The sequence below is a fragment of the Oryctolagus cuniculus genome, chromosome 8 (genome assembly GCF_051225735.1).
Source record: "Oryctolagus cuniculus isolate XC-2025 breed Fujian yellow rabbit chromosome 8, ASM5122573v1, whole genome shotgun sequence".
Lineage (NCBI taxonomy): Eukaryota > Metazoa > Chordata > Mammalia > Lagomorpha > Leporidae > Oryctolagus > Oryctolagus cuniculus.
Genome location: NC_142874.1, coordinates 17445894 through 17458377, shown reverse-complemented (window position 1 = coordinate 17458377; position 12484 = coordinate 17445894). Strand labels below are relative to the sequence as shown.

Sequence of the window (12484 nt, the reverse complement as noted above, 5' to 3'; positions counted from 1 at the left end):
CACAAACACACACACATGCTCATACAGAGATGTCAATCTTCCACATGTTTTCTGAGTGGCCCAGGTTGGGCTGGGCCAACCTGAAGCCAGAACCGAAAACTTGTTTCAGGTCTCTGAAGTAGGGCAGAGCCCCAAGTACTTGGGCAGTTACCCACTGCTTTCTCGGGCACTTTAGCAATGTGCTGGATCAGAAGTAGAGCAGCCAGGAATTGAAGTGACCCTCTGATAAGAGTTGATGGCATCCCTGGCAGCAGATTAATCCACTATGCCATAATAACTACCCTCCAAAAGATGATTGAGACAATAAGATGAGGTTTTTCTTCCCTTCCAAAACTTCTCAGACTGTGTACACCTCTAGAGTAAGTCAGAAGAAATGGAAGCACCCGTTTCTGCATGTACACAATGGTGGGAATTAGAGGCCAAACTCTATGGAGGTCACAGTTTGAACGTCTAGAGAAAAAGCGGAGATTAAATGAAATATTGCAATTAAATGTTTTCTTTGTAATTTCTCAAGTCTATATTTGCCAACAAATTGATATAACTTCTTTTTTAATCTCTATAAGGAGTGTCTTCGAGCCTTTCCTGGCACTCTCTTTTCAACCGACCTCTATGATCAGTGGCTGGATGTTCTTGATAAAGGGAATGACGAGGAGGCCAGAGACATCCAGAGGTGATTCTATATAATTGGTACTGCATTCCAGACATGCCTCAGAAGGCAACCGACATAGTCTGAGAAAAAGATTTTCTGCTCTCGAGCATGAACCACTAGAAGAGTGCACATTGTGAAGAGGGTTCTTGTAGTCCCACACACCACAGCCAGAATCAGAAGACATGTAGACTCTACCATTGTCATTGAGTTCTTATTTCTCCCCAAATGTTATTATGGAGTTGTTGATATTGTACACATTCTGAATGTATGACATCGGTGGGGAGGAAGTCCGCTGGTGTCAGAGACATGCTACAAGAACAGTTGACCACTGGTCTGACCGTCATATTGTCAGAAGCAACTAAGTGCAGATCTCTGTGTGTGCTTATAGAATTGAAGTCAGTCAAGCGCTTTTGTATGTATTCATGCCCGGGATGTGTTTGTTCCATCACTGCTTTAGACTCTTGTCTTGAGGCAGCATTCTTGTACTATTACCTTTCAAAGAAGGGCAATGCTTTCAATTAATTGCTGTTGAATTTCCTCAGTAAGCTCTCACCTGAGAACATTCTGTAACACAACATCTGTTTTTAATATACCTGTGTTCAATTAGATATTTACAAAGTTATCCCAAATGAAAACACATTGTGATTTCAGCAAAAAAAGCATAGGAATTTTTTTTAAGACTTACAGCTCCTTTTGTCTGTATTTTCATTGGATTATGTCAATGGCATTAAAACTACTGTATTTCCTTTTTTTTATCTACAAATTCCTGAGGAAAATGACTTGTTATAAGACTGCATTTTTTTGTGTTTAGGCTTTTAGCCCATCTGCCCAGAACTAACACAGCTCTCATAAGACACTTGTTTTCATCATTATATGCAATCTCATGTAATGCATCATACAATCAGATGACTACATCAAAGTTAGCTTTGTGCATCACCCCGAGCCTTCTGTGTGTCTGGCGATCTACTTCAAGAAGCCCAGCCCTCGAAGATGAAATAAGGAGAAAGGTAATGAGTACCCTGTTTGTTTGTGTTGGAAAAGTGAAAGTCAGGATTTGCATTCTTGCCAAAGAAGCGAGTGATATCAAAATATTAGCCATTCAACTAGGCCACAAAATATGTTGGTCTTCTAATGAGAAATGTTTTTGGACAAGTTACATAGTATTCTTGGAAGTGTAACTGTCATTTAAGAGATAAAACTGGTTCGTATGTGTTACTGTCAAGTGCAAATTTTTGTTAGAATCCAGAATTTCACATTTTTGTGATGTTCACGGTTCACATAGGACTTGTGACTCCTAAATAGGCCAAGTGGAAAAGAGCACCCCATGTTCATCCTTTTGTGTCACAGCTTTCCCTCGTGGAGTTTCTGATTGCAAGTTACCCCAGAATATTTGCAGTTGACCAGAAGTCTAAGAAGAGCTGTATGAAATCCAAAAGAAACATTGGAGAGAGTACCCGGCAAGTCATCGCCACTGCGGGGCAGAGTGCTGCCAGCCCAGGTGAGAGTTCCCTGAGGTGGGATCTTAGGGCCAGCGTGCCAGGTTCTCTGGGAGAATTTCACTCCTTTGCTAAGAACCAGACCGCAAGCCTGCCAGGTGTCACAGGAGAAGCTTGAGTGATGTCCTGTAGCTCAGGGCTAACCCCAAGAGTAATGCCACCCCTCCCATGACTCCACCTGCTCTGTCTTCACAAGGGTAGCACAGATCAGGAGGTTTTATGGTGTCCTGAGACCAAAGCACAGATAAGATGATGTACTTGACTTACCACGCCACTCTTGCAAATGATGTGCGCATCAGAGAGATCGTGTGTTGATCTAGTCTGTGGAACCATTTTCTAACCAAATGTAAGTGTAGCCCTTACAAATGAGAGTGCCTCATGTGCTGAGGAAACGTGGACTTAAAGTAGTATGTGACTTCGCTGCTAAACATATTCAGATGAATGCACACTTTTTCATTATAGGTATTTATGATACAACTAGAAACAGTGTGTGCATAGACAAGTTCATTCTTTGAAATGCATTTCCACATACACTTCTGAATTACTCTCTCCCATATAATCAGTGTGTTCCTGTTGAAGCATCGGCGAGGCTTGGTACTCTGTGGTAGCTGACACATCCCAAGTCCCAGTGCTCTTTGAAACCCTTTGAAAGGGAATAGTGTTAGGGATGAACAGAAAAGACCTCATGTCATAGAGGCTTCTTGCCAGTGTTCCAAATTTGGTGCCTTCATGTACCAACGTGTCACCTTTGTATGTTGTGTACATAAATAGTACTCAAAGTTAAAAATAAAAACCTTAGAATAAATGAAAGATAGGGATTTGTTTTGCTCAAGAAAGTAGTACATCTATAAATCATTTTTTCATTAATTGTTCTTTCATAAACTTGTCTTCATGATGTCTCAGAAACTGCAAGACAATCTCCAATATGAGTCAATGATGTTATTCTATCCTTGGCTCCCTGTGGAAAACTAATGGGTACTTTTCCAAAGTACAAGATTCTTCATTTAAATGATTTCAAGGATTAAACCTCAAACTTTCAATTCAAAACAAGAATTGGTTTGATTCACAATGAGTATTCAACTTGGGCATCATTTTCTCAGAGACATACTTTGATATACTTAGTTTGATGATGTCTCAGAACTTAAAGAAACCCACATTGGGAGCAAATGATATTTACATTCCAAACAAATTCTTCTCCTGCAATCAGATACTGAAAAGTGACTGAAAATAGACTAACACTACTTTTGTTTTCTCGTCAATGGAAAAGATGACACTGTCACCGGAGTCTGAACCCATTAAAGGTATGGTGTCTGGCCAGAACTTTCCAAAGGAAAAAGAAGTCAAGCTTGAGCTTGTAAAGGGACCACCTGCGTCTTCTGTCCTCGCAATCTGAGTTACTGAAGAGTACCAAGAGCGTGCTTCCTTTAAATGTCCCTAAAATTCCTTTCACCTAACGCCAAAGGATAGTTTATAAAAGGTTTGCGCCTTGTTATCGATGTGCTTGAAATCTTCAGTTTCTTTCCTGGAAGGATAGAATTCCTTGGTAGAAAATTGCCCACGAGGCACCTACCCTAAGACAAACGTTTTGAATCCAGTTATTCTGTAACTGTCTCACAGTTGCAAAATTCAATCATTGATTTTCAAGATAGATTTTCAGTATTTCTGTCCTTATCCTTTTTGCGCCTCTTAAAGTAATTCTCATGTTTTGTATATAAGTGGAATTTAAATAAAAATAAAACACCTGAAATGAATTTAGAAAGGAATTTTCCTGCTCAAAATATTGAAATGGCCAATAGACAGGTGAACAGATGCTCAGGATCACTAGTCTGCAGGGAGATGCAAATCAAAGCCACAATGATTTTTCACTTCAGCCCAGTTAGATGGCTATCATCCAAAAATCAAAAAGCAATCAATGCTGGTGATGATGTGGGGAAAAGGTACCCTAACCCACTGCTTGTGGGAATGTAAACTAGTAGAACCATTATGGAAGACAGTATGGAGATTCCTCAGAAATCTGAAAATAGATCTACCATATGACTGATCCATTCCACTCCTGGGAATGAACCCAAAGAAAATGAAATCAGCATGTGAAGTGTCATCTGTACCCCCATGTTTATTGCAGCTGAATTCACAACAACTAAGATGTGGAGTCAACCCAGATATCCATCAACTGATAATGGAATTAAGAAAATGTGGTATATACACACTGTGGAATACTCCTCAGCCATAAAAAGAAAAGAATGAAATCCTGTCTTTTGTATAGAAATGGATACAAGTGGGGACCATTAAGCCTAATGATACAAGCCAGTCCCTAAAAGACAAATATATTTATTTTCTCTGCTATGTGGCAGGTGATGTAGAATACAAAAAATACTTAGGAATAAAATGGATACTTTGTGATATGATTGCTCTTCTTAGGCCTTGTGTATACTTGTGTGGAACTGTAGTCTTCCGACTTTGTTACTTGTTGAATATATGGTTAGTGATAAATTAAGCCTGTGACTATAGAGTGGACTGAAAGCTTTTCTTTGTAAAACTTAAAGGAAAAGTAGGGAAGAAAAGGAGGGGGTTGAGAGAGTGAGAGGGGGAGGGGGGAATTATGATTCTCTTCTTAGAACTGTAACTGTGAAATACACGAAATCTGTTCTCTTTATATTAGTAACAATTCTAAAAAATGATTCAATTTGTGCAGTGGGTTCTCATCGTATCTATTTTCCTTTTCTTCAGTCTAACACTCTCCCAACTGAGCTATTTTGGCTGCCCCCAGTACGTTTTCTTTTTCTTTTCTTCATGAGGTCTCTGAAACCTCAGGAAAATCCCCTTTATGAGTACATGAAGTTGAGATTTCAGAGTTGATTTTACTTGTATCTTACACTGAGATGAGTCTGTTTTCTGAACATATTCTAAGACAGCTTTAGATTTTTCCACAGTGGAATCAATAAAACCAACATGAGAATCGGATCCAATGTCAAAGAATGTGACTGACCCAAACCCTCCACTTGGCAAAAAGGCTAGGCCCGAGTTTCAGATTGGCCTGTGCGTGCCTTCTGAACCTTGTCTTCTGAGTTACTGAAGAGAACAATTGGTGTGGTTCCTAAGCATGTACTTGAATCTTCCTTGCACTGCCTTGAACGCCTGCTACAAACCAACTTGCCAAAATGTATAATTTTCCTAACTGGAATTGAACTCCTCCATTAATAACTCTCTTGCTAGAGAATGACCAGTGTGACTACCAAACTAAGGCAATGGTTTTGACTTCATATTTTTCTTGACTTGGCTTCCACGGGAACACTGACTATGCCGTTTGCCTTTATTTTTCTTGTGCTTATATTTTCTGGAAGGAAAATTACAGTTCAAAATGATATCCAAGGACAAACAGGAAACATGTAAGAGAATTTAGAATAGGAATCTTTTTTTCTTGAGCAAAAGGAAGTTCACACAGCATTTTCCCATAATGCATGTTTGCATGTATCTCCTTTCATGTGCTTGTATCGTATTTGGATTCAGAATAACTTCATTACCAGTTATCTGATGTTGAGAAGGGTCTGCTGTTGGAAAATGTACTATGATAGGTTTTGTTTTTCCTTCAACATGAAAGTTCACACTTCACTTGGAGTGTGGCACAGTGTAAGATGTGGTGACTGAACAAAATCGTCTACTGGCAAATAATGCCAAGCCCGAGCTGGCCAGGGCCCACATCTGTCTTTTGACCTCTGCATTCTGAACACTGGATGTGTTCAGTTAGCAGAATTACTTAGGATTTCATTTTATGTTCTCTGCCCATCTTTTAATGTGACATTAAGAGCTTCTTTTTCACAAATGTTTGAATGTGTGTTTCCTAACTAGCTTGACATCTTCAGTTTCTGCCTTGGAAGGGCAGATTCCCTTGAAAGAAAATTGCTGATGAGGCACAAACACTGAGACAACCATTTGCTTCTGCTGGAATCATGACTGCTTCACAATCGTACACCAAATCAGCACTCAATTTGCCGAGACTTTCATTTTCTGTATCCTCACACGTTTGCTACCTCAAATCGTAACTCCAAAGTTTGGTAGACTAGTGCTACTCAAATAAAAATAATATATCTGCAATGAATTTAGAAAATCTTTTGTTTAGCTCCAAAAGAATTCCGTCTTTGCATCTTGTACTCATGATATGTATTTCCCTCTCCTTTCCTTCACGAGGTCTCAGAAACCTCAAGGAAATCTCCATGATGATTGCCTGATGCTGGGGTGTTAAATCGTTGCCTTGACCTCTCATAGGGTCTGTTTTCCAAAGTTATCCCAAGACAACTGTAGATTTTTCTTCAATGGATTAAATAAAATCTACCTGAGAATTGGACCCAGTGTCTGGGAGTGTGACTGGCATAAACACTTCCTTCACTGGGCAAGGAGACCAAGACTAAGCATGGAATGAGCCCACCTATGTCATTTGTCCTCTGTCTTCTGAGTTACTGAAAATAACAGTTGTCAGGGTTTTTGAGGATTTTATCCCATCTTTCCTAAAATTCCTTGAAACCTCCTCAAGAACTAACTTGCCGAAATGGTTGAGCAACTTTCCTAACTTGGATTGAAGTCGTCTTTTGCTGTGCAGGAGGGATAAAATGCCTAGAGAGTGAGTCACCCTTGTTGTCTCTATGCCAAGACAGTGGGTTAGCAAAGTGGCACATTTTCCTTGGCTCTCACCGGGATACTGGCCATTTCCCTAATTACTGGATCTTTTCATTTCATCTATGCCTATCCTCTTACTTTTCTGAAAGGGGAAGGGCAATTCTTAGCACAGAAATGACCTGAGGAAGGGCCCATCTGTATAGAGTCACAGGAATTGGTTCCATAATCACTGGAATCATCAAGGTTTGCCAGTAGGACAAGGGGGAGGTCAACTTTGTCTCTCTCAGCACCAAGAACAAGGTCCTGGCTGTCACACTCTCTGGCAAGACTGAAATTGAACTCTCGGTGCACCAAAGATATACAGATAAAGAAACCCATATTCAGCTCAAGCCCAACTTCTATCCTTATGAACTGCAGCAGACTATACCACTGCAACACTCATAGACACAGTTACCATTGATGAACGTTGATGAACGCTGAGAGCCTAGACTCCTAGAGCAGCTTCACTCCAACACAAAGCAAAAATCAAAGTGCTAACCCTGCATTTGGCTAAACCATGAACTCTTTTCAATAAAAACTAATTCATAAAGAGGAGAAATGAAGAAACATTTCTATGCCCAGACATGCTGCTTTTCTCTGACAACTGAGATACTGAATTAGAGAGATGGCATGGTGGTTTTGCATTTTCACCTTTCATCCCTAAATGCTTGGAGCCATCCACCAAATACTGAATTTACCAATTATATGATGGCAAGGCTAATGGCACTTGAGGTTTTCAGTTGCAGTGAAGGAGGGAAAAGATTAATTCACAGAGACTGTCACCAGGATCCCTACTAAGAAAGTGAACTGGGCATCATATTGTACTTTGTTGGCTCCCTAGCACAACAAATAGACAAATGATAGTTAAAAGAAATTTCATTACATCTGTGACTTACAGTGTTACCGCCTGAAAAGAGATGCACTAATTGAAACATGGAACGAGTGGGTTCCCCAATCCTGCCTAAGACATTTATATTTGTTTTCTATGGAGTTTGAAACCCAACATGACAATCATTTTTTTTTTTTTTTGCTTCGGCTGGTCTCAGAACCCCGGGAAACGTGTCCACGAAGCATGGCTGTTGCCTGACGTGAAGTCATGGATTTGATCTCTGCTGCTGGAATGAGTGTGTTCTTAAAGCATGCCTAAACACTTTGAGATTTGTCTGACATGGAGTACATGAACCCAACATGAGCCTCAAAGAGTGCCCTGAATGGGACAGGCCCCAATCCTCCACTAGGGAAAAAGACCGGACCAAACAGCGGTGCGGCCACGCTTGCCTTCTGCCCTGTGAGTGAACACAGAGGAGATTGTGCAGCTGCATAAGAATTTCTCCCACATGGCGGGAGCGTCAACGAGGGAGTGACATGACTAAGCATGTGCTGAACATGGTTCATGAGAACTGGGGTTGGCAGTAGTGTCCTGCAGGGACCAGAGAATTCCTAGAGGTATACTCACGTAGCCCCTCAGAGGGGACTGTGGTCTGGGTGAAATAAGGTTCTTTGCTCCCACTGGAACACCAAGGTGGCACTTGCAAGTTCCTGCATCCTTTCACTTCACATGCTCTTTAACGTTCCGATTTGTTGCAAAGTGATTCCTTCTCAAGAAATAAGTGCCTCTGCTCTCAAGCTGTGAAGGAACCTTGGATATGTGCCCAGGAAGGACGTGTCTTCTGGGAAAAGAGTGCCAGAATGCTAGTCAGGTTAACTGAGATTACAAATTGTACTTCCCATTACACCCAGAGCGTACATACACCACTGTTGCATGAGGGTCTCCACATGGCTTGAGCCTTTTAGACACTGTACAGGTGGCCAAACAAAATGGAGAGTAGGGTGAAATCAAACCATGAGCGAACCAACTACTCGACCCTGACACAGGCCCAAACCCACCCCCAATCCCCCTAGTTTCCCTGGGAAGAGAACCGTCCAGCAGGCCATGGCTGGACAGAGCCCGTGCAGGACATGGTGCTCAGTTGCCATCCTGGAGGGCCCAGAGGATTGCTCTACCTGGTTTCCTAGGCGGAGGCAGGTGTGTTGTCGGCAAAGACCCTCACTCAGGCCAAGTGTGTGATGTCTCTTCTTCTTCCGCAGACGCCGAGCCCGGCACCCGGGAACCTGTTCCGGACGTGCCGCTCCCAACCATGACTCCCAGCACCGAGGCTGACCACGACCACGGTAGGGGCCCGTGTGCCTTGTGTCCTCTGCCCCTGGGAGCCCGCTGGGCTGCCGGGGCTCCTTGAGCGAGAACGGGCTTTCCTATTGCCTCCGGGACCGGGAAGGTGTCGCCATGCGATTCCTTGTCCCGAAACGCTGGCCTGTGCTCTGGAGCTGCGGGGACGTCCTCGGGGCTCTGCCCGGGAAGGATGTGCTCCCTGGGGAGAGAGGGGCCGCGGTGCGAGTCAGGCGCTCCGAGACGGGGCCGTGTGTCCTCCCGGGTTCTCTGGTTGGCTGCACGCTGCCTGGGCCTGTCCGCAGGTTGTCCGTTTCTCTGCGTGGTGGTCTGCTAAGCCGTGCGGGAGGGGCTTAGGCTTCCCCGCCCCCCACGTCTGCTCCCGCCATGACCCACCCCGGGGGTCTGGTGCAGCACGCCCAGCCCGCATGCCTGGCGTTGCCACGGAGGCTGCGAGTGCAGAAGCCTCATGGGACCCGGCGTGGAGTGCCCCACTGCCCCTGGTGGCCCAGTGTGCGCAGCGGACTTAGGCGCGGGCACACTGGGCTCCGCGAGGATGGTGCTCTGTGCCTCTGCCTCTCCTGAGACGTCCTTGCCTTCCTCTTGGCGTTGGCTGGTCTCCGAGCTCCCGGGACAGCGTCCAGGAGGCGTGGCCGCTGCCTGAGGACAAGTCCTCGATGTGCCCTCTGACGCTGGCACGAGCGTGTTCTGGACCCGTGCCGTGCCCCCAGGCAGCTGGGGAGTTGTCTGCCGTGTAGTCCGGCGGGCCACCAGGAGAATCTGACCCAGTGTCCTGGATGGGCCAGTTCCCAGTCGTGCGCTCGTGGCCCAGACCAGACCCGGGCTGGTGTGTGGAGCCAGCCACGCGGGCCCGTCTGTCCTCCGTGCCCTGAGTGGGCGCAGATGAGAGAGGGCGCGGTTGCTCCGTCCGCTTTTCTCCCCTCTCGCCCCTGTGCGGGGAGCCGTCCAGCGGGGCCTGGCTGGACTGAGCCCGTGCCGGACACGGTGCTCAGTTGCCGTCTTGGAGGGCCCAGAGGATTGCTCGAGGTGTGCCCACCAGGCCCCTCCCCTGAGACAGGGGCCTGGCTGGGTGCCGTCAGGCTCTTTCTTGGCTCCCCCTGGAACCCGGAGGTGGCCCTTGCCTGGTTCCTGGATCCTTTCACTTCCCCTTCCTCGTCGCCTTGCCGTGTGGAAGGGAAGGGCCGCTCTTAGCCCGCCAGCCCTGGCCAAGGAGGGGAACCCACTTGGAGGGTGGGGTGGCACCAAGGCCTTGCGCAGCCCAACGCACAAGGGGGGACGGCGCGCCCTGCTGCGGGCCCTCGCCCTGGCCCCGGTGCCACCCGTTTCCCTTGGTCGGGACTCTTTGTGGCCTAGGCAGGCAGGCGCCCGTGCTGTCTCCGCACTGACCTAGGCACCCACCCACATGAGGCGTCGGGAGGTGTGGGGCCGGGAGAACATTTCTCTGCCTGGTTTCCTAGGCGGAGGCAGGTGTGTTGTCGGCAAAGACCCTCACTCAGGCCAAGTGTGTGATGTCTCTTCTTCTTCCGCAGACGCCGAGCCCGGCACCCGGGTACCTGTTCCGGACGTGCCGCTCCCAACCATGACTCCCAGCACCGAGGAGGCTGACCACGACCACGACCACGACCACGACCACGACCACGACCACGGTAGGGGCCCGTGTGCCTTGTGTCCTCTGCCCCTGGGAGCCCGCTGGGCTGCCGGGGCTCCTTGAGCGAGAACGGGCTTTCCTATTGCCTCCGGGACCGGGAAGGTGTCGCCATGCGATTCCTTGCCCCGAAACACTGGCCTGTGCTCTGGAGCTGCGGGGACGTCCTCGGGGCTCTGCCCGGGAAGGATGTGCTCCCTGGGGAGAGAGGGGCCGCGGTGCGAGTCAGGCGCTCTGAGACGGGGCCGTGTGTCCTCCCGGGTACTCTGGTTGGCTGCACGCTGCCTGGGCCTGTCCGCAGGTTGTCCGTTTCTCTGCGTGGTGGTCTGCTAAGCCGTGCGGGAGGGGCGTAGGCTTCCCCGCCCCCCACGTCTGCTCCCGCCATGACCCACCCCGGGGGTCTGGTGCAGCACGCCCAGCCCGCATGCCTGGCGTTGCCACGGAGGCTGCGAGTGCAGAAGCCTCATGGGACCCGGCGTGGAGTGCCCCACTGCCCCTGGTGGCCCAGTGTGCGCAGCGGACTTAGGCGCGGGCACGCTGGGCTCCGCGAGGATGGTGCTCTGTGCCTCTGCCTCTCCTGAGACGTCCTTGCCTTCCTCTTGGCGTTGGCTGGTCTCCGAGCTCCCGGGACAGCGTCCAGGAGGCGTGGCCGCTGCCTGAGGACAAGTCCTCGATGTGCCCTCTGACGCTGGCACGAGCGTGTTCTGGACCCGTGCCGTGCCCCCAGGCAGCTGGGGAGTTGTCTGCCATGTAGTCCGGCGGGCCACCAGGAGAATCTGACCCAGTGTCCTGGATGGGCCAGTTCCCAGTCGTGCGCTCGTGGCCCAGACCAGACCCGGGCTGGTGTGTGGAGCCAGCCACGCGGGCCCGTCTGTCCTCTGTGCCCTGAGTGGGCGCAGATGAGAGAGGGCGCGGTTGCTCCGTCCGCTTTTCTCCCCTCTCGCCCCCGTGCGGGGAGCCGTCCAGCGGGGCCTGGCTGGACTGAGCCCGTGCCGGACACGGTGCTCAGTTGCCGTCCTGGAGGGCCCAGAGGATTGCTCGAGGTGTGCCCACCAGGCCCCTCCCCTGAGACAGGGGGCTGGCTGGGTGCCGTCAGGCTCTTTCTTGGCTCCCCCTGGAACCCGGAGGTGGCCCTTGCCTGGTTCCTGGATCCTTTCACTTCCCCTTCCTCGTCGCCTTGCCGTGTGGAAGGGAAGGGCCGCTCTTAGCCCGCCAGCCCTGGCCAAGGAGGGGAACCCACTTGGAGGGTGGGGTGGCACCAAGGCCTTGCGCGGCCCAACGCACAAGGGGGGACGGCGCGCCCTGCTGCGGGCCCTCGCCCTGGCCCCGGTGCCACCCGTTTCCCTTGGTCGGGACTCTTTGTGGCCTAGGAAGGCAGGCGCCCGTGCTGTCTCCGCACTGACCTAGGCACCCACCCACATGAGGCGTCGGGAGGTGTGGGGCCGGGAGAACATTTCTCTGCCTGGTTTCCTAGGCGGAGGCAGGTGTGTTGTCGGCAAAGACCCTCACTCAGGCCAAGTGTGTGATGTCTCTTCTTCTTCCGCAGACGCCGAGCCCGGCACCCGGGAACCTGTTCCGGATGTGCCGCTCCCAACCATGACTCCCAGCACCGAGGCTGACCACGACCACGACCACGACCACGACCACGGTAGGGGCCCGTGTGCCTTGTGTCCTCTGCCCCTGGGAGCCCGCTGGGCTGCCGTGGCTCCTTGAGCGAGAACGGGCTTTCCTATTGCCTCCGGGACCGGGAAGGTGTCGCCATGCGATTCCTTGTCCCGAAACGCTGGCCTGTGCTCTGGAGCTGCGGGGACGTCCTCGGGGCTCTGCCCGGGAAGGATGCGCTCCCTGGGGAGAGA

The 12484-nt window shown here is 49.1% G+C and overlaps 1 protein-coding gene across 27 annotated transcripts in view; it reads left to right on the top strand.

Moving 5' to 3' along the window:
- LOC149124852 (rho GTPase-activating protein 20-like) overlaps nt 1-8559 on the top strand; it is a 96872-nt gene extending 88313 nt beyond the window's left edge. For 7 of the 27 annotated variants that reach the window (XM_089302038.1, XM_089302036.1, XM_089302041.1 and 4 more), the window contains 3 exons: nt 564-670; nt 1461-1656; nt 1997-3015. In XM_089302038.1, coding sequence (XP_089158164.1) covers nt 564-670; nt 1461-1656; nt 1997-2263 — 570 coding nt within the window. In that variant the 3' untranslated portion in view covers nt 2264-3015. Of the gene's footprint in view, nt 1-563; nt 671-1460; nt 1657-1996; nt 3020-3048; nt 4660-5991; nt 6973-7841 lie in introns of those variants that run through there. The other 20 variants (XM_089302051.1, XM_089302052.1, XM_089302050.1 and 17 more) reach the window with 16 other exon arrangements.
- The last annotated feature ends 3925 nt before the right edge of the window (nt 8560-12484 follow it).